Below are 25,307 nucleotides of genomic sequence, written 5' to 3' on the forward strand. Positions count from 1 at the left end.
GTCATCGTAGCATGATCTGGGGTTCATCAGTGCTTGTCCAACGAGTTTCATTCTTCAATAGTAGCCCCAGTAACCAATAACAGACTTCCTGTAGATGTTGACAAAATTTTGAATCCTTACCATTCCATCATTAAAATTATCAAAAGCGAGCTCTTGACACCAAGAACCCAGAGCCTGGTTCTCGGTCAGTAAGCAATCAGGAACTCGCCAGTGGGGTCGCCAACTCACGATGGCCTGACTTTCAACCTCGATATCCTCTACTCTCGGACCTCAACAGGACGATCCCCACGGCGATGCACAATCCGAGACACAGGCAAGGGCACACTATCAGGATGGCAGCGTACACTTTCCAGTCCTCCTCGTCTTGGTCGCGCAGGTCCTTTGTCCACTCAGGCATGTCGATGGACCCCGCCTGCACGAGCCAGGCCACGATCCAGATGAGGATGAGGATGACGGTGAAGATGAACTGCCAGGCATGGTAAAAGCCCTTCAGGATCGAAGAGAATGAGAAACGTGCCATTTCAAACAGTTGCTCGCTTAGCTCAGGTACGTAGAAACAAGATGGCGCCGTGCTATGAAAACGTTGATGCAAGGTCCCAAGTTATATCCTCTCCTCCGAAACAAAAGCATGTCACGCGGGCGGTGCAAGCTGACGGCGCTCAAGCAGGCTTCTTGATTCGTCTCTCGGAGTCCGAAAAATGCGTTGTTCGGATGCCTCGGATGTCACCAAACCCCGGTCTTGCATGGTAGCAGTTTATCAAGGGAGCAGGGGTCTGCCCACTGCGGAGTGTTAGTGGGTTATGAGTCCGTGGGCAATGGGGTGGTTGGTTGAGGGCGCTGATCTGATGCACAGCCCTCACCGTAACTTGGAATAAACATGCAGGACGAATTACCAGTTGCGTAAGAGCAGGTTAAGGTTAAAACAGTTGCATTTATGGTGGGTTCGGTATCCATCGTAACGTTTATTGTTACTCCGCTCAGCCCGAGAAAGTCTGGAATTTTGACTGTTAGCAAAGAGAAGAAAACCTGGCATGCCTGCTTACGGGGCTTATGGCGTCATTCACGCAAAACCAAGGCGCAGCTGAGGCCCGAGAAAGTCCTGTACAGGGGTGTTTAGCGGCGATCATCGCGGGACCATGCACCTCGGAGAGTTGACAATTGCCGAGATTCTAGGGTAGGAAGATGCGTTCATGTTGGTCACAAAGCAAATGTTTTTTCTGTATTTCATAAAAAAAACGACATTTTGTTCCCTCTTTTGAGAAGCGGTCCAAGAAAAGGTTAAGCACCGTCCCCGGGTTCCTACAGTCATCCCACGTTTCTTGGTGAAGAAGGACAGTGCGCAGCATGGGACGAACCTAGAACCCTGATGTTTTTGGAGCCTCAGCCAGCTCCATATTCTCCCGCAACTATTGGAAACATACTACCAAACAACATAAGGTCAATGGTAATCTGCCAATACAGATTAGCAAAATAGATGAAACTAGAGTCCGAACTCCTTCTTTAAGTTAAAAAAAAGAGGAAGAAAAGGGTACAGCTTCATCTATGCGCCTATGAAGAGAAAGGGTCCAAAGGATGAAAAGCAAAGAAAGCACAATAATTACAACAGTTACATAATATTCGATTCATATATAGTCCTCGAACCCATAGCCTAATTGCTCATGTATCTTCCTAGTCGCGCCACGACGCATTTCCCAATTTGCCCTGCCAGGCTTCCGCCAGCCGTTGAAAGGCGTAGCATAAGCCTCTACCACAGAGGCAGATCTGGGATTGATGGTTCCCCGGGGCTTCCTGTTAAGGGCGAGGAAGTTGATTCAAGAGCTTGAGCATGTGGGGTGTGCCGACTGCCCCTAATGGATTGAGCCGGGATTCGTAACTGAAAGCTAGTTCTGCAATTCCCCTAGGTAGTAGGAAATACTTATGAAGTGAATCTAAGTTTCTGTAAGGCTCAGGCTGTCTTGAATAACATGGACTGAAAAGCCTTGGTGTATAACTAGAAACGCAGAAGATCGCGTTCCGTCAACGGCTCAAAAATTCTCCAAGATGACTCAAATCAAATTTACTATATTTTGAAGGGAGATGTCGTTCAGTGAGAGGTTAAAATTGGCCTTCCGAATGACGCCATATCCAAGGACCATTCCCCTAAAAGACCTAGTCCTTGTTCCCCGCCACGGTTCCCTTAACCTGCGGGACAAGATAGTCCTTAATGTACTGATCATTCCTCCATCCAGACCAGTCGGGCTTCTTGATTCCCCAAGAATCGTCAAACTCTTGAATACCCTGTCTGGTGTAGTATCGACCAACAATAACCCAGATGAACCAGCTTGCTTGAGCCTCAGGCAGATACTCTGAAAGACAGCTCATGTATGTCTTGGCCTTGCTGTAGTTGTCGCCCTCCATCGAGTGTCCAAACTCGGTGAGCATGACAGGGAAGACATTCTTAGTGGCGGGATCCGATGCGTTCATAGCCTGGAACCCCTTGGTGTAGAGGTTGTATCGAAGTGAGCTGCAGCTTCCAATGCTGTTCTCATAATTGTGAATCTCCAAGACAAGCTTCTCACCATACCCGGCAAAGTCATCTCGGCTGAACGTTTGGGTGCTTGGATCCAACGCGGCTCCTGTGAAGAGAGGAGTGACAAAAGTGTCATAGTTCAGACCAGAGATAATGATGAGACTATTAGGGTCGGCCTCATGGACGGCATCAGCTCCTTGGCGCATGAACTTGTACAAGTCTCTCCAGTTGTACGACTTGCTGCGGAGGTCTTCGTTGTTGGTGGGAGGTCGGGGCTCATTGCGGAGAGACTGGGAGATCTTGGCAGGCCAGCTTCGACTCTGTAGAGGATTAGTATCTTCCGCGGAATGTTCCAGTTGTTTAGAGGATGTAACTCACGTGAGCCGCCATGTAGGCATTGCCACGAGCCCATTTGTCAGCGTCAAACTCGGTGTCTCCCCACCAGGTGTTGCCGTCTGTACCGCCGCAGCACCATTTTCCAGTAGAGATGTGGTTGTCAAGGTTGATGTAGACATGCTGCTTGAGGCATTCAGCAGCAATAGCATCATACACCTAAAGATTATGTGAGCTATGTTGTTTATGACATGGCGCTTGTTGACTGATACATACCTCCAGTCGCTTCGTCTGAGGTGTGAAAGATGGGTTGTTCTCCAGGACCTTCTTCAAGACAATAGTTCCATTCTCCTTGCCCAGTCCTTCTTCAAAAGCCGTTTGAATATCAACATCCTCGCCGTTGTTGTCGTAGATCTGGTTAACCAGTTCCGTGGCAAAGGTCAGTCGAATGGCATTCATACCGATCGACTTGAGATCAGCAATGACTTCCTGGATTGACTGATACTGAAGGCCCTCGGGGACCATCACCTCGCCGTGACCGGGCCAGTTGGCACCGGCAAGAGTGACGGTGTTGCCAGCAGCGTTCTTGATCCATCGGCCAGACGTAGTGAATGGTCCGTTTGGCCAGGCAGCCAGCACAGGGGCCAAGCAGAGGCCAAAGAAGGCCAGAGACCTTGAAAGATGCATGGTGTAGTCAAAGCGACTCGAAAATTGGGATGGAGTTGGGAGGAACGAGAACGGTAGTTACATCGTGGAAACATCTCGCGCATTTATAGAAGTTGTTTGTTTGACTTAATTCATGGACCTATACCGTATCCACCCCGAGATCGACGGTAATACGGGTGCCTGACCAGTCTTGGCCTCAATGAAGCAAGGGGACGCAGTGGTCTGGGCAACTGGAAGCCGCGTTTCCACACATCACAAGGTCAAACAGAATGATAGTTTTCGGCAAGTCTCCCGCTAAACTATACAACGCTGACTATGCGTACCAATGAACAAGCTCGGAGGAGATACCCCGATGCACCCCGTAAAGGAAAAGTAGCGTGTTTATCAGATGGCACTCTGTCCACCCCCGCATTAACTTCCCCGCCTTTTGGGATGGAAACGGAATGGAAGAAGCTTAAAGTTGACGCTATCGGCTCCGTCATCCCCGATGGCCCGAGGTGTTTGTGTTAAGGTCGCATTCAGTGAGGGGATTCACGAGGCCGGCTCCGATATCCCCGGGGTCGGCCGTTAATTGAAACATGGTCAGTGGATGTGGATGGTTGGATCAAGGCATTCTTGGGCAGATATTGTCTTGAGCGACAGGATAAGTGACGTAGTAGTGAGCCTGTGCCTTGCTAAAGATCATTCTCTTCTCAAAGATGGCTGGCTTTCTTCATCTCACTCACCCAAACAAGCTCTCACTTTACACGAACCATGAACTGAAGAGCACAGAATAGCATCTCGAGCCTTCCACCATCCCAACCATGGCACTATATCTCATTCTCTTACTTGAACACATTGAGAAAGCTTACGTGAGTTGCAGGGATCAAGAATGCCTGCCGAGGTTCGGTTCGCAGAAGCGGGGGAGTCGGTGTGCACGTGGCACCTCGACGATGACCGAGGACTCAACTTGACAATGCTGTGAGAGTCCACCAACTTCAAATCACGCCACAAGTCAAATGTCCACGATATATCATACCATAAACCATCATGGCCAATAAGACCGACCCGAAAACATCGACTGCCTCATTTACAGAGCCCGATTCAGCCAGCTTCGCGTCCTTCCAGCGCGACATCTACCAAGCCTTTCGACCACCACTCTTCTCAACCAAACCCTCAGAATGGGAGGCACTGGCTCGGGCCAAGGTCCCTCCGGCTAACTTCGATTATGTTCATGGCTCTGCAGGCACATCCGCCACCGCTGACGCCAATGTTCAAGCCTTTTCTCGTTACCGCCTCCGACCGAGCTTCTTGGTGAACGCTACCAGACGAGATGTGAGCATAGAGCTGTTCGGTACAAAATACAATAGTCCGTTGTTGGTTGCTCCCATTGGCGTCCAGAACATCATGCACTCAGACGCCGAAGAGGCAACGGCCAGGGCTTGTCACAACGTCGGAATCCCCATGATCCTGTCTAGCGCTGCAACTCGAACGATAGAGCAGATCGCCGAGGCAAACGCGGATGGAGACCGCTGGTATCAACTCTACTGGCCCAAGCCGCAATGTGAAGAAATCGCCGCGAGTCTTCTGAATCGGGCAAAGAATGCAGGGTACAAAGTTCTCGTTGTCACTCTGGATACGTTTATTCTTGGATGGAGACCATCAGATCTCGATACCGCCTACCTGCCCTTTATCTGGGGTGAAGGGTGCCAGATTGGACTCTCAGACCCGGCTTTCAACAAGCTGTTTGAGGAGATGCAGAAGAATGACCCGCGAAGCGTTAGTGAGAAGCTAGCCGAGTTGTGGACCATCATGAGACGACCTGGCACATTTAAAGGTGCTGCCAAGGTACTTGGCAATGTTAACGTCTTGCAAAAGTCCAAAGCTTGGATCGATGTCATGAACTCTGGCACCTACCGAGAATGGGAAGATCTCAAAGTGTTGAAGAAACTCTGGGACGGCCCGATTGTCCTCAAAGGAATACAAACAGTTCAAGACGCACATATGGCTATTGAATATGGCATGGATGGTATCATCGTCTCCAACCACGGCGGTCGACAGCTAGACGGAGCGATAGCATCCCTGGACGCCCTCGCCGAGATCGCGGCAGACGAAAAAGTCAAAGCTTCCGACTTGACGCTTCTCTTCGACAGTGGTGTTCGAACTGGTTCTGATGTGCTCAAGGCGCTGGCTCTTGGCGCAAAGGCTGTCTGTGTCGGTCGCCCGTATGTGTATGGGCTAGCTGCTGGTGGACAAAGGGGCGTGGAGCATGTTCTCAAGTGTCTGTTGGCGGATATGGACAATAGCTTGGGAAATTGCGGCAAGAAGAGTATTCGTGATCTAAGCAGAGACGATCTTCAGATTCTGCCGCTGTCGAAGCTCTAGACTGACCAATGCCGTACACGCTGGGAGTTTAACCAAGGAGTCCGAGGCACGTTGACAGAGAAGCCCGTTTATTTGGTCAGGCTTGTGGGAAAGACAATTATTATCTATCAATGTAATATAGAAGAGTACGTTTGATAGTTGAGACTCATCAACAGAAGGGAACAGCGGCAAGAACTCAGTATGTAAATTCAACTTAGATTCAAGAGATATCAGCGAAGACAGGTTCTGGTCTTAGAGATGGTTGCCGACGATCAGATGCGATCGGCTGGTTGCGCCGGCTGTAGGGAATCACCTTGAGAAGCCCTCCCCCGTTCACCCACCTAGTTATCATTGCTACTACCGGAGTCTTTTTTCTTCACGTGATAGAAATCATTGCGATAACCAGTGCAAATTGCCCATTGGTGGTGAAGCTTCAATCATCTGGAGAATTCCGCGAGTGCATGACGTCATTGATCCAACTTCACTTTCCCGTTCAGGGTTCAACAGCCGATGTACTTCATCCAAACTCAACATAATAAACCTAGTCATGCAAGATTAAATGCTCACAGTGCCCAGGCTATGCTCAATTGTTGAAACGGCCGGTGAAACTACATGTGACGGACGGATAACTCGGCATGAATCTACAGGGATGCTTCACTAGGTGGACCTAGTTGATAACCATCACCACGTTTCAATACAACCCGTTGACAGCTTCTCAAAGCAGATTGGATTCCTTTTTAATGTTTCAAACCCCATACAGCTATTAATTCAACGCAGCTCTCCCAGAGAATCTGATTGGCACCTCAAATCCTTTCCCGTGAATCAAAAGTCCCGCCCCTGTGTCGATCATGACCTGCCGTCGCGTTACCTCGTCCCCTCATTGGCTGCGGGTCCTTGAACCAAAAGTCCTGCTAATACGTTGCCATGATAGCACGTGGGGTTTGTGTAGAGTCCTTATCGGACGGCATTGGCTAGGATTCTTTGAAACACCTGCTGTTTTGGTGACTTTGCTCCGTCGGACTGGGAATACTAGATTTGGATCTTTTCCGCTTGCTAGACCGAGCGATTTACATTTGGTCCTGCATTGTTAAGGATCAAGTGGACTATTTAGTTCTCGCGTGCCCAGTCTTGGCTTTTACTCCCTCCTCAACGAAAGCCACATTATAGCCCCTTTCAACTCAACCCGTCAATATGGCTTATACACGACTTTTGATCCCTCTGACTCTTATGTCGGGCGCTTCTGCTGCCTCGAGCAAATCTTGTCCTCGCGACCTTCCTCTTTCATGCCACAACACCACTGCCGTCGCAGATACATGCTGCTTTATCCCCGCTGGTCAGCTTCTTCAGACGCAGTTCTGGGACGCCAACCCGGCTGCGGGCCCATCTGGTAAGTCGCCTCGGCATTGAGAGGGTCCTGTTTCTGACGGTGTACAGACTCCTGGACAATCCATGGTCTCTGGCCCGACTACTGTGACGGCACATACCCGCAGTTCTGCGATACTAGCCGTGAATACGACGACATCAGAGGCATCGTGTCCCAGTTCCTCGGCAATTCGACCCTGTCCTACATGAACAAGTACTGGGTCAGTGACAATGGCGACGATGAGTCTCTCTGGCAGCATGAGTGGGACAAGCACGGCACTTGCATCAGCACCCTGAACCCTGATTGCTACACCGGCTACAGAACCGGTGCTGAGGCAGCAGATTACGTCAAGAGGACTGTCTCACTGTTCAAGACTCTTCCCACGTACAAGTGGCTCTCTGAAGCTGGTATTGAGCCGTCCGAGTCCAAGACTTACACTGCCAGCGAGATTCAAGACGCTCTTGAGGAACAGCATGGTGCGCAAGTGACGATCGGCTGCAGCGGCAAGACCCTCAACGAGGTTTGGTATCACTTCAATGTTCAGGGATCGCTTCAGGAGGGTACTTTTGTTCCTTCGGATCCTGATGGAAGCAAGAGCAGCTGCCCTGACTCTGGCATCAAGTATCTGCCCAAGAGTTCTTAAACCAAGACTTGGGTGCCAGTCACACTGTTTTCAGATGTGAAATGTCGAGGCAATAGGAAACGCACATAGACAAAGAGATGAATAAACACAGTACATAAACATATGTCTTGGTGAGATAGGAGCCAGAATGCCAAGACTCTTGCATAGGTGCTCCCCAGCCAGCATACTTGAATTTCATTAACCTTTCGGGCTTCGTTGAAGCTTGCATTCTATCATCTGACGCAATCCCGTAGTCATATAAATGGAATGACTGGCTGTTTGACAGATATCAGACTAGATACGTAATTCCAAGCATTCTGTGGTTGATCTAGCTACTTGCGATAATCTATACAACAGGGCTGGTCTCCTCATCAATCTTGATTCCAAACGCACCCGAAGCACCGGTATAACTCTCATTAACAGCCTCGCTCGCGTAAACCCTCATCTCCTTCTCATAAGCAGCCGTGACACCAGGTTTGTACCCTCCAGCTTCGCGCAGCAACCTTCCCAACAGCGCCGAGTCTCGCACAGCGGTGTTGGCACCGATACCTCCAGCAGGAGTCATGGAGTGGACAGCATCTCCAATGACAGTCACACGAGGCTCGTTGGGCCATTCTGGGACGCCTGATGGGGTTGAGCAGGTGATTTTCCAGAACGCGGCTTCAGACTCGTTCATCTCGTCAAAGAGCGGCTTGAAGCGTGGGTGCCAGTCTTTCGAAATCGACTTGGCAATGTCTGCGGCCTGCTTGCCCACAATGGTGTAATCGTCGTTGGGAGCTCGAATGACACCCGGTTCTCCTCCCATGGTCCAGCCGAACTCGACATTCGGGTCGTCCAGCTCGCCAGGGCGGACGTTGGTAATGATGAAAACAGCACCGTCTGAGCGTGTGGCGTCTCGCAGTCGGAATACACCCTCGCCGAGTCCCTTGAATGCAGTGGTCGGTGCCTGGCCGTGGATACCTCTGGCGCCGGTGTCGTAGACCTTGAGTTTTCCGCCCGAGACCTGCTTCGCGACCTTGGAGTAGATACCTTCACCACCGACGAGCATTGAGCCCTCAATCGACTTGGTACCATCGGAGAAAATGGCCCGGACACCATCATCGGTCAACTCATAGCCTGTGACATTCCTAGACCACTCAATGTGATCTTCACAGCCCTCAGCAAAAATCCTGCGCATATCTCCTCGCGCAATGCCAACAACCTTCCCACCCCGCGATACCAGCTTCTCAGGCACAACATGCTCCGTCTGCTCACCAGTCACGGCATCAAAAGCGGAGAAGCCACTTCCTCCAGTCTTGCCGCACTTGTCCCAAAAGTGCTCCCATGTCTTGGCATCAAGAACTGATTCGATGGCGTCCAGACCCTCCGTAGAGAGACGGAGCCGATAGCCTTGGGCGCGAAAGATAAACGACTCATCGCGCTCAAAGATGCGGAATGGAATCTTGGACAGACGGAGAGATTGGGCGAGAAGAAGAGATGCGAGGCCGGAGCCCGAGATGAGGATGGGCTTTGTCACCGACATGTTGATATGGGTGAGATGGAGAAGCACAAGTCGTGGTGGAGAGTGGTGAGGTTAAATGATAAGGAGGGTTGGAATGCTCGCATCAGCCAGTGACGCCTTACCGCGCGGCTTATATCAGCAAAGAGAACTTAGAAGTCCATTTTCCCCGCTCGAAAAGTTCCTATTATTAATCCACTCTAGCTACTTCAAGTTTGGACTGCAGCGCCATCGACTTGGCTTTGGCCTAGGGTAGCTTTCCGGCGCGACAAAGCTTGATGCCTCGGGACCGAGATAGATGCTACTTTTTGACTCCTTACTTTGTATCGACGACTTGGGTCGCTGCATTATTGGAATCAATTCTTATTCAAGCTTCTTTGGCCCTCCCGCTGTGTCCGAATAATGTCTGAGTATATTGCTGGCGAAGAGAGCATCCAATATGCCAAGATATGTCTCGGTCAGCCAACATGCTTTTCTGGAGTTTTCAGCCGCGCGCGTTTTCGGAGTTTTCGGATCAGCCCAATTTGGATCCTTGTTTGCTTCGTCAGCGGCACACACCCAAGACAACCAGGTAGCGACAAACCCTATCTCTGCCAAGCTGAGGTTGCAGCACTAACGCAGGACCTGACGTGAACTTGACCAGGGCCCAGAGCCGCTTAGTAGTCGGAGGTGATAAAGAGATCGTAAACCTATTGACCATGCCAAGCATCTCGGTACTGAAAAAAGTTCAATATGGGGAGGTGTAGGGTGGCTAGGAATGGATGACAAGGTCAAGACCTGAGGACGGGAGTCGTATACTCCGTACGGGATCATCGCTGACCAGGGATTTCAAGAATGGAACGGAAGAAATCAGCTTGAATGGTCTTGACAACTCATATAAATACATGAAATAAATCGCTAATTTTCCAAGCTTTGCAAATTGGGTATCTAAACCAATAATGCCAATGCGTATACCCCATACTGGGCAGTCTCACAAGACCTCCTATGTCATATCTCATCTCATCTCGCCAATTCAGACATTAGATCCCCGTCTCTATTGTCCCGTGCTCTGTCACCGTGCCCAGTTTCGTCCCGTCCACCTTCACTTTGCCCACTCCCCGGCCTACTCCCCGGCCGACGTTGCTCAGTATCGCCGAGTAGCTCATACTCGGGCTCATTCGTCGGTAGCTCGTGTGGTCCTTGGTCGATGGGTAGTTCTGCTGGTTTGTCGTTGCTGACTGCACGGTATCCTTCTTGGTGCATCTGCTCTGGACTCATGGGGTCTTGTTGTGTGTCGGTGTTTGGGGATCTTCTTCTGCGGCGGATGACCATGAAGATGGCGCCTGCTGCAGCCAAGGCGCCAAGGCTGACGCCAACACCAATACCCGCCTTGGCTCCTGTAGATAGACCACTTGATGGTTCGGATGTTTCGCCGTCGTGGCCGTGGTTCGAGTTTGACGATCCAGTTGAACCCTCCTCCTCCTCATTATCGTCCTCATCGTCATCGTCGGACGTTGGCGCATTTTCGTTCACGGTCGCAACCTTCTTCGCATCCGCCCACGTTCCATAATCGTCTAAGTGTAGTTCCATAACATCCTTTCCCTTTCGATAAAAGATCCAGAGGTCTTCAGATTCCGGGGCGGCAACTAGTGCCATTCGAGCCGACTTGTCACCGGCCTTGGGCCACTTCTTCTCCCCTGGATCCTTGGCAATTTGCCATCCGTCTTTGCCGTTGGTGATCTGATGAAGCTTTGAGTCTGTACCGATGTAGAATATGTTCGTCAAGGATTCTTCGTTGGATGCCAGTGCCAGGCTGACTGTCGTCATGTCGATTTCTGGAAGAATGAATGGTACGTCCTTTGACCAGTCAAAGGCATACTTCGATGTTGCTGTTTTGTTGGTTGGTGCCGGGCTCTTGAAGCCTAGTGGGAGGGAGCCTGTTGTGTTCCAAGTCAGCGTCCTTATAATCGCATATCTCCTCCTTGAAGCGTCATCGCGTCGAGATCGGGAGGGTGGTCAAACATACTCAGACCCCACTTGTCCTTGTTCTCCTCCTTGTATCCAGCAATGGCAAAGTTGTCCCCATCGTATGGAAAGATCACCGACATGTTGGTCCCAGTCATCCTCGCTGCCCCCAACGCCTTGCCCTCTGGTTCGAGTTGGGATACAGGTCCAATGTAAACCCAGTCGGTATCATCGTCGTATGCTAGGACATTGACCTTTCCATCCTCGTCGTGGTAGAAGACCCGGTTCCCGCCGGACTCGCCAAGCTCCACCACCGCTAGCCCTGTTTCCTCGTGTATAGATGGTGCGCCCGCGTCCTCGCTGACCTTGTACTCTCCACCCTCTTGTAGTTCGTAGTCGCCCGTCTTCCAGTTGCATGTCATGTCGGCGTTGACTAACGAACCGTCGCGCGCCTGAAAGAAAACTGAAGCCTAGCACATCGCTTCGCGTTAATATCTTGTTCACAGGGGCGAGGAATAGCGAATAGGGTTACTCACGACTGTCGTTCCCATCTCATCATCATACCATCCGACCACTGCGAGTGGTGTCGCTGGCTTCGGCTTGGCCTTGATTGGAAACTTGTGCATCTTGTCTGTCGGAAATACGGCCGAGCCATTACTGTTGCAAGCGGTGTGCACAAGATCGCCAGACCCAGGATCTTGGAATGCAAAGTGAGGCGTGAGAGAATAATCCGACCATGTCCACCAACCCGTCATTCCCATGGCCGGATTTGCGAGGAGTAGTAGCGGCCCCAAGGCCGAGGCGACGATTGACCGAAGCATGTTCGGCGGATGATCTGATTCGAAGGAGGGACACGTCGAGGAGCAAAACCCGAGGCCACGGCTTGCTCAGCTTGATGGGATTTCCATCCGGGCAGCGCGCGGGGAAGATCGAAGGATGTTGACAAACGACGCGCAAAAAAGGATCTAGTCCAAAGTATGATGTTAAGGTTAAAATTGAAAGGACCCAAGAATCCAGACAAGCAAACGGGCTCTGAGGGACAGGGTCCAATTTCGCCCTGCTGGGCAGAGCGATGCACAAAAAGCGTAGCATCCTGCGCAGACAGGGCTTTGGATTTGCAGGGGTTGAAAGGTACGGCAGGCTGACTAGAGGCAAGGATTAATCCGCTAGTGCTGATTTTTGGCTGCTTATGGCATGAGTTTGAAACGTAGACGAGCTTTGCCGAAGCAGGCTGTGGAAGTGCAAGACTTGGTGTGTCGAGCTATTGTGCCAGGCACGGCTTTTGGTCTTTGCCAAGGTTCCAAGACTCTTGGAACGATGAGATCGGGGCTTGCCAAGTCTCTAACAAACTCAAGTTCTTGATGTTCTCATGTCCTCACATTTCATCCTTCCTCTCTGTACTGCAAGACGTGGCTCCATCTCGAATGACGGCAGCAGGGTTCAGGGGTTCATTGGCATAAGACATTCAGCCCCATGCAGTTCAGCCCCCAAGCCGCTTTGCCCATCTCCATCATCCATTGGTGGGCAACAGCGAATAATATGCCCAATTGAGGAGGCGCTCATAATAACATGAGACCCTGGCCCCATCAATCAAGCCGATCCGCTGGCCCTACTCTTGCCCAAAGGTCCTCGCTTCCGACATCCGTGATTGCAATGGACGGATACGGTACCCGTGATTTTTGCGAGCCTTACGCCTTACGCCTTATGACTGCAGGTCAGATCCTGACCTTGCGCACCCGTTCCCGAAGTGTCAGCAATGGGAGGCGTCGTGTTTCAAATGACGCGAAGAGGAGATCTTTTGCGACTTGGGTCTGTTGGCTAATACAAACAAGATTGAGTTGCCCGTTGTTTTTATGCTCGTTTAGACTTGTCGAGTCGTGTCGAGGTAAGTGTGCGAAAACGGGTTGCTCTGAGGCAGATGGCATTCAAGGACAATGAGAAGAAGAAGCATTGACATTTCATCAATTGTTAAATGGCCCGCCTTGTCTCTACCAATACGGGAATAGTAGCGAGTGTATTTCATGGTACTTGATTCAGGCTATAATATCCAGGTTGTTAATGACAGGTCAAGTCCATCCACCCTGGGAGCAGCGGGTACCGACTGCAACCGAGAAGCATTACCATATTACAGAAGCAAATAGGCAAGAAACGGGAGAATGTTCCAAGGCACGTCGCCTATCCATCACGAATCGCCATTGTCAAGCAACTCGTCGAATGAATACTCCATCAGGGCCGCTTCCAGTTCCTGCTTTGCCATACTCCCCCTTCGTTCCTTCGCGCGCTCCAAGTCGAGATCTTCAGCGCTCAAACTCTCCTCTTCAAGCGGCCCCTCATTCATTTTCTCCTTCCCCGTCAGGAGTCTGTCAATGGCGTTTTGATTTATGTTTCGAGTCAACGACGATCCCTCCTTGCGAAACCGACAAAATTCATCCAACGTTGGTGTGTGAGTTCGATTGATCAACGTAGCACTTAGAAGTGCCGCCGATACAAAATTGGTGGCTAGCTGCAGCCATATCAGTGCCTCTTCTATGGTCGAAGAATCCGTTGGTTGTCGAAATTCGATCGTGCGGCTGTTTGGATAGTCTTTTGTTATGGCGCTGAAGTTCCATTGGTAGGATTTCTGAGGTGAGATGAGAATTGCCAGCGTCCCGTGACCCTTTTGCGCGTCATTGGAGCATGTTTAGTGAAGCAGATCGAGACCTCGAGTGTTATTTCTATCAGCCGGATAGAACTGAGTGGTAATGTGTCTATACCACCTTCAGTGCTAGACAAAGAACGAGAGAGCCCCATGGGGTTCGGCAACTGAGTTTTTATACCCGTCTCTCAATACGTTATCTCGTCGTGTTGCTTGTTTTTGACCTACCTAGCGTCTTTTATAGGCTCCAGTCATTGGATGAAACACGAAAACCAAAAGCAGCTCAGCTCAGTTTGCATGTAGGAGTAGTCTGATCATGCGGAACGCCATCACTTGGCACGGGCATTGCTCCATTCAGGCGGACTTCTACTAGCCAGGAACGGACAAGGGGCAAGCCACGGCCTTGGCTACTTGGAGTTGAACCCGCTTCTTGGCATCGATAGAGTAGGAGAAGTTGAAGGAGGTAGGTTGCAAAGTTTTATAAGCGGCACATTCCTCTGCTCGCATCAGAGGCATGCCTCCCGCCTACCCAGGTGGGTGTAAGTATGGTCAACACTCATTATCACACGTCGCCCAAGAATAGTTCAAGCCAGTAATCTGAGAAGAATGAATGAATTCCCTAAGTCCGAAAGGCCGTCAAGTGTATGTAAACAACAGGATTCCTTCCGCTCACATTCCACTCTTCAATGTCCGCTATCTGACCTCTGATCAATGATTTGCGGGCAGCTCGGCCGGGTTTTGGTTATTCGGTAGCTCGTAGACCGGCGTCTGTGAGGATGTTTCTGGCTTATAACCATCGGGCGACTGAGGGTACGGTGGAGCTTGGGTGGATGCGGGAGCTCCCTCGGTCTGCCGTTTTCTCCGTCTCCAGAGGAAGAATGCCACAAGCGCAATCGCAAGAACACCAAGCACTGCTCCAATGACAATACCCGCGATGGCACCGCCCGAAAGGCTACTGTTGTCAGAGCCGCCAGAATCTGTATCGGGTTGGCCCGTTTGGTTGCCGGAGTCGCCTGTTGTCGTTGCTGAATCGGCAGTTGACTCAGGAGCCTGGGCATGGTTAGCGATTGATGATGAAGATGATAGATTCTACTTGCGTTCGAAAAAACGGTACTATACGCCGCGTCGTCCACGTTGCTCACGCTCGTCATGAGCCACCGCTGCCTCCTTTGGTACCCATCAAGGTTTGGGCTCATGTACACCGGGCCGTTTGGGATGACATCGAGGTGATATTTGCTGCCGTTGTGTACATTGATGAAGCGGTACGTGTCATTCTTTCCCCATAGTGCCACGTCCCATTGTTGTCCATCGCTTCCGTCGCTGTTTCGTAGACAAGCACGCGTGCGTCTGTTCTCGACTGACTCGCTTGGGCGGTAGCAGACGGCGAACTGCTTTCGTGTCGTGGTTTCGGAACATCGGAGAGCGTATCGACCCGGTACCTTGCCTATCGGTTGCTTGGCACACTGGGTTAGCAAAAGAAGCCGAGCATCGTGCTTGGTGATGAACTCACAAATTGCCAGTACGTCTTCCTTTTGGCCACGGGAAACACCTTGAAATCCCCATCCTCCCACGTCTGTAGCATCGCCTTGAAGTCTCCATCGTAATCGTCCACATTCTCCTCTGTCATATGATACCAGACATTGGGATCGATGTCGGTCGCCGGTTCGAGCTTCGCCATGTTTGCAAGATGAAGTGGGCAAAAAGGAAAGATGGAACAAACAAGGTAAGGTGGAGCAAGAAGACAACAAGGAAATGGATGATAAATGGGACAAGACGTCAGAGGTAATCATCCTGTCAGACGCTAGGAGCATCGGTTGCTTAGTGGCGGCGAAGATCGACGGCGGTCGCACCATTCACAGCGCGGAGGATTGAGCTTTGGTAACTAGGCAGGGGGCGAGATGCGCTCAGCGTTGCAAGTCATTGATATGGCCTTTCTCATTTGTTGGAAGATTGGGTTAATTTGAGGGCCCTTTTTCACATGTGGCACTCATTGGCTCATCGGCACGGCTCGAATGTGTTGATCATGGAGGGTGGCCAGTGAGACGACGATCTTTCCTCAAGGTCGACTTGACTGGCCGAGCTATTATTAGGCAAGGCTTTTTGGCATCGCCGCAGCGAACGATGATAAACACCAAAGCTGTTCAACTGGTATGTAGCACTGGAATCTCATCTTCTGGCTCTAAATTCACGATGAATGCTGTTGGGCATGGTGATTAACAGAGTCGACAGTGGGGGATGCAAGAGAAATGCTTTCTGAATAGGTAGTGCTATTAAGCCTGAAAATATAGGACCTCTATAAAGCTCAAACAGACGTTGAGCTACTAGTCTGCTCCTTCACTTCTCAGAGGCCTTCTTGACAGCCTGTCTCAACTCTTCGTCCAACAGACCAGAATCAACGTAATTGATATCAAACCACTCGACACCGTCCCTCATGCCCTGCATGACTCCCGGCACTTGGTTTGTGTATTCGTAACGGTAAAAACTGATTTCATCCTCCCGCCTTTCCGTCAGTGAAGACTCAGTGCTGTCCACATCGGACTCGGTCTTGTCCTCCCTGACCTCTGGATCCCACTGAACGTGCAGGAAGCCGCCTTCATCAGGCTCGTCCCATTTGTCATCCAGCCTATCAATGATCAATATGGAGCGCTGGCCTGACTCAGGAAACCCGCAATCCATCCGGGGGATGTAAAAGTCACCCTTTCCTGTCGCGTTTCTCGCAGCTATTTCCTTGACGTTATGCCCCCTGCACCTTTCTGCGCGCTTAGCTGGTGAAGTGCCTTCGGACATAGCCAGGCCGTAGAGATCGATTCGATCAAGCGTCTCGCGGCCCATGGCGCTTCGCTCGTCCCACGTGTCCTCGTATATCTTGAGTGCCAGCTTCTTGAGCTGCTTCATGCTTTTCCCGCTGTTGGATCGTGTGTCGTATATCTGGAGACCCCATTTTGGTCGCTTGATGGGTTCTGGATTCTCCCAGGCTTCCCGGGCTTCCCAGACTGAGCAACAGAGTGTGCCGTCGTGAGAGGGGGCCTCTTCAGTGACCATCCAGAATCTGATCCTAACTGGAGCCTTGCCTCCCGTCGATGCAGGACGTGGTGGTGGTGATGGTGCCGTGTGTGGAGGAGAGTCGCCCATAACTACTGATCGATAATGATTGGCGAATCGAACTATGTGTCAATGCCACTCTCAAGCTTGGAAATCGAAGATTCAGGTTTGAAGGATGGACAAAACTTGACGGAGCCTCCTTACTCAGGATAGATATAGAGACAAGTCAAATACCACCTAAACTCCTTTTGTGTACACCGCTACACAGTCCGGGTGGCAGTGCTGGCATGATGCGTATTTGGTTCGAATGGTTGGGCTGTGCTGCCTAAAGTAGGATTCTTTTGTAGCCAGGGGCCAAGACTCAGGGCGCCGATAACCAATTACCACTCAGAATTGGATCATCCTTCGGTTTCAGCTTTCCATTGTTAGGATGCAAGCCGCGAGAGGACTGGCTAAATTAGTGTCACTCTGCAGCCCGAATGGATCTCCGGCTACCACATTGAAAAGTTGTAAGCGACTGCCGTCTTTCTTTATGAGCGTGAAATGATGGATTTGTTAGCGGCTGTGATTATCTCTCATACCAAACTCGTGTTTATTCTTTAATACCTATCTATTCAACCTCCAACTAAACCCTAGCCAACCAACTCCAAGTCATGAATAAAACTCATACTGTCCTCTTCCCTACTTGCGTTATCCATCGAGGTCGCTAGCTGAGTAAAGAATCCAGATTCCAACTCAAGAAAGTTGGACATCTGGTGGAACAGAGGCTCCTTTTGGAAATCTAATAGCATGCTGTCTTCGCTATGGTCTGATATGTCATCGGTAAACGACGGCATGTGTACCGCATAATCTCCACTGTCCTCAGCTGGGGCTTGGTCACCAGAGTAATGCGGCCAGGCACAGCTGCTTGTGACTTGCTGTTGAGCAGGTCGTTGCCCGAGCAAACGCTCCTGGTCCTCAACATTGGGCGACTCGGAATCTGTCCTTGGCGTCATATTCTCCGGTCTCAAAGAGATCTTTGACTTGTCAACGGCTGCTTTGAGATTGCCTAGGACTGCCTCGCTGGCAGAATATCTTTCACCTAGGCGCTCAAGGAAGCGCATACAGGTGCGCAATCCGGCCGCGCTCTGTTCGTGGAAACGCCGCGAGGGTGACTTGAGATTTAATAAGAGAATCGAGGCGGCTGGAAGGACGCATGTGATTCTGGTTAAAAGGGTGAGTTTGAGATAGCATGTATTAAAAGAGCAACCGGAACGTACCCCTGGGTTGACATGTAGTTTATCAACCCTTTCTTCAAAACAACATCCGCCAATACCGAGACTTTGTATACGGCTGTTTGGACCTTGTTGTAACTCTTCTGAGTCTTTGGCCCCCTCACACTACCTGGCGCAGGAGAAACGAGGCTCTGGGAAATCTCGGGAAGATGGAGGGTTGAAATCACCGTGTAGTAGGTCATGATCATCAATAGTCGACCAACGGTGATACCCCTGGAGACATCATATTCCAGTTCCCGTGAACATGGGGTGGCAGAATCGCTGCAGTAAGCCCTATGCCAAGCATCCAACCGAAGATCAAGCATCTCCGTACGGTTCTTGGGGAGCGGTTGGTGAGGGGACTCGTCTTCTGACATGGTCTGGTTGATACAGACGCATAGCTCGGCCATTCGTATGGAGAGTGTTGCACGGTCAAGCGCACTGCGGGTTAAAAAGTCGCCCTTGGCCTTGCGCAGTGGGAAGTCGTCTGGGGTTAGCATTGGGATTAGGGATCGCATTCGTGGCTGGAGCCTCAAGCCCATTGAGACGAGGGCGTCCCGGATGTATGCACTCCACCAAAGCCTCTTGTAGAATCCCTGACCTGGATGCAAGGCAAGAGCCTTTTCTTGGACACCGAATTGCTGGGCATGATGCACATGAGCCCCAATCCAATACGCGGCGGCCTTGCAGTCATCTGGGTCCTCGTACCAGAACGACATGAGCAACAAAGCATGGAGAACCTCGACAGAGGAAGTGTCGACATCAAAGTCATAGAGCAGCCGAGCCCTCCGATAGAATGAGCGGCGGGCCTCGCGCTGTGATGGAAAGCCTAGGCACTGAAGCACATCGCTGTCCACAAACTAGCCTTAGTGATTAGCTTTATCCGAGATGAAGGATTGGTAGAAATTACCGCGCTGCCGGCGAATAAAATGGCTTGGAATAACAAAATACCTATAGTCTTCTGGCATGGCTGTTCTGGGGCCTGATCAACAGACAGGTCGATGTGGCCCAGAAGTTCGGATCGATCAAGTGAGGGCATGTATGGAGTCACAAACTCGAAGCAAGCGTCCACCAGAGCCTGCCGCAACTTTCCTTCTGGAAGCCAGAGAGCTCCCTCAGCAGCGAGATAGTTGAGAGCAGACCGCGAAGTATCTTGGTTGATTGGCTTGATAAACGCGGGAAGTTTCCAGGGCATAGGGTCAAGGCCTGGGGCCCTGGCCAACGACCCGAGGTTTGGTGTGTCGGGAGGCCCATCTTCCATCATGTCTGGACTCATGCCTGGCATGCTCGTCAGTTCATTTCCTTTGCAAATAGAGAGGAATAAGTCAACTCAGACGAACCATTATCTTCTTGAGTGCTATCGGCTCGCGGTTGGGGAGGGGCTCGGGCTTCTGAATCTCCGTTTATGGATGTCAAGAGTGTGACTGTTTCAGAGGCAAGGTTGTCGTCCGTTGGGGAGTGCACAATATAGCCTGGCGAGACAGTGCGCTCTTGGAGGTTTGGCACGTCGACTGTGGTGGTGTTGACACTACTAGAGATGGTGGAGGGAGCCACGGTGCTTCTGTATTGTGGGTCAGACACGACATACAAGGAGGCCTGGGTTCGACTCACCTGCGTCTGCGGGTGTTTGCGACCTTGCAGTGGACATCGTCAAGCTCACAGTTGGTGCACCGCGAACCTCGCTTGTTGAGATCACAGCGGACCTTGCGACCGCGACAGTACTGGCATGCTATCGGCGCCCTCAGCCGAGCGCGCCGGGGGGCCGCCGCTGGGCTGAGTGGAAATGTCGCCGGCGCCATAATTCGGAACGTGGTCTGAGCCATGTCGGGCGTCGTAGTTTATGCGGCTCACTGGATGAAACACTATAAGGAATTGAATTGTTGTATAGAAGAGCCTTTCTTGTGATACTGACAATAAGGGAGGATATCATGCGCAGTGACTGACATCGGTTATACAGACCCGTCCGATAACCGGGTGGGGCTCCGGAATCCTGGGGTATTTGCGGGGTATTCGCGGGGTAATCGCCCTTCGCGCCGCCTCCCTACCGATCTCTTACCGAACAGCCGTGCCATCAAGCGTGAAATATCTACAGTATGCTCTGCCAATTGATCTTGAGCTAGGCACCTGTAGGCAGATATTTATGGCCGGACTGTGTACCTATGTCACGTGTACCCTTCTGCCACCTTCTCTTCCTCAACCCTCATCACAGATGTGCTGCGTGGGCAACATCGGCCGGAATGTCGACGTATATCAGCGAGAGAAGCAGTTGGGCGTAGCTTTTCGCCTGCCTATATTCACAAACATGGTCAGCCATGGAAAAGATGAATACCTCAACACGTACCGGTCCAGTCTCAGGCTCGAAAGCCCTCCGCCTCCAAGAGCCTTTGTGATGACAAAGTTGACTGCATGCACTCCGGGTACTGAGAACCTGGTGACTGTTCCGCCGGGAGCTATCAGGTGCTGTAGTGCTGAAAAGACTACCTGCGGTGTGACCTGTTGCAAAATGTGCTCGTAGAATGCGGCATCTCTGGCAATGATGGCGACATTAGCACTGTCTCCCTTGTCGCCAGAGCGTCCAGTTGCCACCTCGTGCAGTTTGGCGCGCCATGTGATAGTCTGAGGAGGCTGCGTCGGCGATGGGGCAACGCCGCTCACAGCAGTCTCAGAGTTCAGACTAGCTGATGGCTTGCCGCTCAAGCAGCCTTCGAGAGGGAATGGCACATTGATGGGCGACCTTTGACTGCCAACGAAGACGACGGGGTGAAGCGAGTCCCGACGAACAAGGGCACTGCTGCCGACAAAGTTTGGACTCGTCTTTGGCCGTCCGCTAGTTAGCATACAGATACCCGGAGCGCTGTTTGTTAGGAAAGACGCCGCCTCTTTTCCCATGATATCAAGCACGGAACGCTTCTCATGTCGGGCCGCGACCCTCAGCACCACCTCCCTGCGCTCGCCAGAGTTGCCCCCGGGGCCAAGGTGGTGCTCAGCACCGATGACAATGACCTCGTAGTCGTCATTCGTGATTCTCTCCTGTGGGTTTGCATGGTTTGCAGCAGCAAGGGCGTTGGTTCGCTCAACAATGGCTTTTCCAAGAGTTTTGGCCTTCCTTTCAGCCTGCTCCCCAGAGACAAGCATGTCGACAGATATCCTGTAGCCTTGTTGCCGCACAGCTGTACACTTGAGCCATGGCGTGGGCGGCTTACCCCTGGCGCCTCTGACGAGAACACTCTCCGGTGAGCTCTGACTGATGGTCACCCGACTGAGGTCAAGTATAACGTCAGGGAGGATGTAGTTTTCGGTATCGAGAACCTCGTACAGCATCTGCTCGCAGACACTTCGTGTATTGACGACACCGCCAGTGCGCGGCGGTTTCGAGATGGTGAAGCTGTTGTCTGGAAAGAAGGTCAAGATGGGGTAGCCCATGTTCGACCAGCCTCCGTAGGGGCTGAATGCTGACTGTTCCCAATCTGTATAATTCCCGCCTGTCGCTTGAGCGCCACATTCGATGATGTGCCCAGCAAGTGAAGCGCTGGCCAACCGATCGAGATCTTCGGGATTGGTGGCAAAGTTCCACCCAAGATCGTGGGCAAGAGGTCCTAGAACCAGAGCGCTATCCACGCACCTGCCCGTTATGACAATATCGGCACCCTGCTCCAAGGCTACGGTGATGGGCTGCGCTCCCAGGTAGGCATTCAAACTGAGGTATCCTGTCGACGCGTTGATGCCCTCTTCCCGTGTGTCGACACTGCCTGCTACTGGGTCAAAGTGATGGAATCGGCCCTCCTTCAAGAGAGTCTCTTTCTGGTCTCTAATGTCATCGCCGTGGACCGCAGCGACTTTCAGCTTGTGTGACAAGCCACGCTCCGCGAGTTGTGACTCGATGTATTCTTTGAGCCCAACAGGATCGAGACCTCCAGCGTTCGTAACCATCTTGATACGCTTTTCGAGTATGGCGTCCAAGTTCGGCAAGAGGGCCAAATCTGCGAACTCGGAGATGAACCCGGCAGCTGGGCGCTTCTTCTGGGAACCTTGAGTGGAACGTGCAGAACGGGCAAGGAGGCCCATGGTGACTTCTGTGTTGTGCCTGTTAGCGAATGAAAAGGCCCCTGTGCAGTTCCAACGTACCAGCGAGATAGTCAGCGACAAGATAGTCGACCTGCTTCTCAGGCCCCCTGATGAACTGGTTGATCGCCCATGGCGAATCTCCCCAAAAAGCACTATGGAATCACGTCAACTTCACAGCCCGGATAGCCGGCTCTGGAGCAACATACCCATAGCAGCCGATACGAACTGGTGGCATCTTCAAAACAAGCTCGATGAGATAGAATGTAATAGCAAAACGAAAGGAAATCGTGGAACAGAAACGGGTTAACCAACGAGACTGCCAGGTTTAACAAGGGCAAGATAAATCATTACATGCATGTAGGATGTATCTTACCTACTGGTATCATCGCAACATCCTATTGGCTGTGCTGGTGCTTACCGCGGCTCGGCACCGGCTCTCTGCCGCGGCTTAGTGTAGCTTGGAGGGCAACTCACTGGCGGCGAATACCTCTATCTAAATAAGCATCTTATTGGTGCTACATTCTTACCTAGATTAGATTTCATCTAAAGACAGCTAATGGTATACCGTATACAGCATGGCGACGCCCAAGATTCCATTACCATCCGTATTCCCAGAATACAGGTCAACAGTCAACCAGAATGACAAAGATTATCTTCAAAATGTTGAAGACTGGAAGGAAATTCTGGAACAGTTTGAGGAAAAGGCGGCATGGGCTGGCGGGGAGGGCGAAGCACGTCACATCGAGTAAGTAGAGGACGGGATTTATGCCATGCAATGCTAATGTCGTTTGTCAGGAGACACCACGCTCGTGGGATGCTATCTGGTACTACCCTTCTAACTTCCTGACTACTTTTTCATACACGCGGGTGTACTGACAGGCTACCAGCCCGAGATAGGATCGCGATGCTTCTCGACGAGGGATCACCTTTCCTGGAGCTAATGCCGTTTGCTGGTATCGGGGTCAAAGAATCCAGCCCTGCCGCAAGCCTCATCGTAGGAATAGGTCTTGTATGGTTAGTTCTCCTACAAGATTGCCTGGCCATGCATGACTTCTCTAACCGTCTACAGTGGAATCAAGGTCATGCTGATTGCCAACATACCCACCATCGTCGGCGGTGCCTTGAATGAGCTCACGGTCCGCAAGCAACATCGAGCTTCCGAGATCAGCCTTGAGAATCGCCTGCCAATCATCTTCCTGAATCAGTGCGCAGGAGCAAATCTACCCCAGCAGTTCCGCGTCTTCCACCAGAGCGGGAAACTGTTCCGGGATATCATTAGACGTTCCGACGCGGGCTCTCCGACGTGTACCATCGTCTTTGGCAGTAGCACTGCCGGAGGAGCATACGAGCCTGGCGTGTCCGAGTTCAGCATTCTTGTCAAGAACCAGGCACAGATGTTCCTAGGAGGCCCGCCGTTGGTGCAGATGGCGACAAGCGAGATCAGCAGCGCCGAGGAGCTCGGAGGGGCAGAAATGCACACCACCGTCAGCGGCGTGGGCGATGCGCTTGCGGCAGATGAGTTTGACGCCTGCCGTCTTGCTCGGAGCTGGGTTCAGAGCATCAACAGGGAGAGCCTCCATATCGATCGTACATTGGACCATGTTGAGGCTCCCCTCTATAGTCCCGACAGCATTCTTGGCCTCATTCCCGAGAATGTCAGAATGCCGCTCAACATGCCCGAGGTCATTTCTCGAATTGTGGACGGCAGTCGCTTTGAGCCTTTCAAACCTCTGTATGGGACCGGCATGCTATGTTGCTGGGCACGCATCCACGGCCGTCTCGTCGGCATCATTGGCAACATGTCGTCCGTCATCTTTGTCAACGAAGCCCGCAAGGCTACACAGTTTATCCACCTCAACAATGCTTACGGAACACCAATCGTCTATCTACACAACGTCACTGGGTTCATGGTCGGGAAGAAGAGTGAGTCCGAGGGCATGATCAAGGCTGGTTCGCTGCTCATCGACGCCGTGTCCCGATCCTCTGTGCCTCAGATCTCCATCGTCTGCGGATCATCCTACGGAGCTGGCAACTATGCCATGTGCGGCCGATCGTACTCGCCCAGGTTCCTCTTCTCGTGGCCTCACAGTAGATGCGCCGTCATGGGCCCAGAACAGCTTTCGGGTGTCATGGAGATTATTGCTCGCCAGGCAGCTGAGCGGTCCGGGAAGGGCATGGATGAAGCTAAGTTGGCGGCCAGCACTGCCAAGACGACGGAGCAGATTGAAACTGAGAGTAAGGCGTACTACACCTCGGCGTGGTGCTTGGACGACGGAATCATTGACCCCAGGGATACCCGCGATGTTCTCGGCATGTGTTTGGAGGTGTGTGAGAACTCACCTTACAAGGGTCTTGAGGGTTATAGGGGAGTCTCTAGACTGTAGTGGTCACGGCCGACTAGATTTGTTTGGTTTAAAGGTCCAAGTTGAAAGCAATTCATTCATTCACGGGAAGCAGGCATGCACCAAATCAGAAGTGACGGACGCTCAGTCAAATCTTGACTCGAGATGATCCAAAGTGAGGCAAAGTAGGTAGTAAAAGATGTAAGCCTAACTCTTTCAACAGCGATATTAAATGTCCAGCAAGACCAAAATAACACTATACACAAAGGCAGCTATTGTACGAAAAACCTAGAATGTACCGAGTTGATAACCTCCCGCAGTTTCGGTAGCGCACAATGGAACTTGCCTAACTCGTAGTCAGGTTTAAGTCATCCTACAGCTGGCAGAAGGCAGGTATAGGGACCCGGGATGAATAATGTTAAAATATGTTTTTATTTAGCTATGACGAGAAGTATTTCCTTCTCAATGATTTAATAGACTAGTTCTTAACCGTCTCACTTGGTGCTTCACGTGGCTACGTATAGCAAACAACAGTACTCTGCTGGTAGCTGCTACCCTGTAGAAGAAGTCATTTTTGTGCCAGTGCCCATCCCTTTGGCCCCGTTTTCGACCCTTGTACCCAATTGACCTCGGTCAGACCTGTGATTGGCTGCCCCCAAAAAGTACCCCTGTTGTCTTGGATCCGCGGCAGT

The 25,307-nt window shown here is 51.5% G+C and overlaps 11 protein-coding genes across 11 annotated transcripts; 3 read left to right on the top strand and 8 right to left on the bottom strand.

The window, feature by feature from the left end:
* Positions 1-116: 116 nt before the first annotated feature.
* Positions 117-520, bottom strand: NCS57_00968900 (uncharacterized protein; the record flags this gene model as incomplete). The annotated part of the gene is made up of 2 exons (XM_053059457.1): positions 117-174; positions 345-520. 2 exons carry the CDS (start codon positions 518-520, stop codon positions 117-119), a joined length of 234 nt encoding a protein of 77 aa, XP_052911528.1.
* A 1,628-nt stretch (positions 521-2,148) lies between these two features.
* NCS57_00969000 (Cellulase domain-containing protein) lies at positions 2,149-3,529 on the bottom strand (the record flags this gene model as incomplete). The annotated part of the gene is made up of 3 exons (XM_053059458.1): positions 2,149-2,829; positions 2,888-3,061; positions 3,119-3,529. The coding sequence occupies 3 exons, from the start codon at positions 3,527-3,529 to the stop codon at positions 2,149-2,151; spliced, it is 1,266 nt and encodes a 421-aa protein (XP_052911529.1).
* Positions 3,530-4,537: 1,008 nt separating this feature from the next.
* On the top strand, positions 4,538-5,872 carry NCS57_00969100 (FMN hydroxy acid dehydrogenase domain-containing protein; the record flags this gene model as incomplete). Its single annotated transcript, XM_053059459.1, has 1 exon — positions 4,538-5,872. The coding sequence occupies one exon, from the start codon at positions 4,538-4,540 to the stop codon at positions 5,870-5,872; it is 1,335 nt and encodes a 444-aa protein (XP_052911530.1).
* A 1,170-nt stretch (positions 5,873-7,042) lies between these two features.
* NCS57_00969200 (Ribonuclease T(2)) lies at positions 7,043-7,857 on the top strand (the record flags this gene model as incomplete). The annotated part of the gene is made up of 2 exons (XM_053059460.1): positions 7,043-7,238; positions 7,286-7,857. The coding sequence occupies 2 exons, from the start codon at positions 7,043-7,045 to the stop codon at positions 7,855-7,857; spliced, it is 768 nt and encodes a 255-aa protein (XP_052911531.1).
* A 325-nt stretch (positions 7,858-8,182) lies between these two features.
* NCS57_00969300 (FAD-binding-3 domain-containing protein) lies at positions 8,183-9,373 on the bottom strand (the record flags this gene model as incomplete). The annotated part of the gene is made up of 1 exon (XM_053059461.1): positions 8,183-9,373. The coding sequence occupies exon 1, from the start codon at positions 9,356-9,358 to the stop codon at positions 8,183-8,185; it is 1,176 nt and encodes a 391-aa protein (XP_052911532.1). The 5' UTR covers positions 9,359-9,373.
* A 960-nt stretch (positions 9,374-10,333) lies between these two features.
* On the bottom strand, positions 10,334-12,099 carry NCS57_00969400 (uncharacterized protein; the record flags this gene model as incomplete). The annotated part of the gene is made up of 3 exons (XM_053059462.1): positions 10,334-11,250; positions 11,340-11,748; positions 11,815-12,099. The coding sequence occupies 3 exons, from the start codon at positions 12,097-12,099 to the stop codon at positions 10,334-10,336; spliced, it is 1,611 nt and encodes a 536-aa protein (XP_052911533.1).
* Positions 12,100-14,621: 2,522 nt separating this feature from the next.
* NCS57_00969500 (uncharacterized protein) lies at positions 14,622-15,591 on the bottom strand (the record flags this gene model as incomplete). Its single annotated transcript, XM_053059463.1, has 3 exons — positions 14,622-14,963; positions 15,011-15,367; positions 15,424-15,591. 3 exons carry the CDS (start codon positions 15,589-15,591, stop codon positions 14,622-14,624), a joined length of 867 nt encoding a protein of 288 aa, XP_052911534.1.
* Positions 15,592-16,247: 656 nt separating this feature from the next.
* NCS57_00969600 (uncharacterized protein) lies at positions 16,248-17,045 on the bottom strand (the record flags this gene model as incomplete). Its single annotated transcript, XM_053059464.1, has 1 exon — positions 16,248-17,045. One exon carries the CDS (start codon positions 17,043-17,045, stop codon positions 16,248-16,250), a length of 798 nt encoding a protein of 265 aa, XP_052911535.1.
* A 542-nt stretch (positions 17,046-17,587) lies between these two features.
* NCS57_00969700 (Zn(2)-C6 fungal-type domain-containing protein) lies at positions 17,588-20,031 on the bottom strand (the record flags this gene model as incomplete). The annotated part of the gene is made up of 5 exons (XM_053059465.1): positions 17,588-17,971; positions 18,397-19,068; positions 19,119-19,486; positions 19,549-19,769; positions 19,820-20,031. The coding sequence occupies 5 exons, from the start codon at positions 20,029-20,031 to the stop codon at positions 17,588-17,590; spliced, it is 1,857 nt and encodes a 618-aa protein (XP_052911536.1).
* Positions 20,032-20,411: 380 nt separating this feature from the next.
* NCS57_00969800 (uncharacterized protein) lies at positions 20,412-22,508 on the bottom strand (the record flags this gene model as incomplete). The annotated part of the gene is made up of 4 exons (XM_053059466.1): positions 20,412-20,496; positions 20,550-22,281; positions 22,334-22,425; positions 22,480-22,508. 4 exons carry the CDS (start codon positions 22,506-22,508, stop codon positions 20,412-20,414), a joined length of 1,938 nt encoding a protein of 645 aa, XP_052911537.1.
* Positions 22,509-22,848: 340 nt separating this feature from the next.
* NCS57_00969900 (Methylcrotonoyl-CoA carboxylase) lies at positions 22,849-24,657 on the top strand (the record flags this gene model as incomplete). Its single annotated transcript, XM_053059467.1, has 4 exons — positions 22,849-23,018; positions 23,069-23,097; positions 23,161-23,287; positions 23,343-24,657. 4 exons carry the CDS (start codon positions 22,849-22,851, stop codon positions 24,655-24,657), a joined length of 1,641 nt encoding a protein of 546 aa, XP_052911538.1.
* Positions 24,658-25,307: the final 650 nt, after the last annotated feature.

This window comes from Fusarium keratoplasticum, chromosome 7 (assembly GCF_025433545.1).
Source record: "Fusarium keratoplasticum isolate Fu6.1 chromosome 7, whole genome shotgun sequence".
Classification (NCBI taxonomy): Eukaryota; Fungi; Ascomycota; class Sordariomycetes; order Hypocreales; family Nectriaceae; genus Fusarium; species Fusarium keratoplasticum.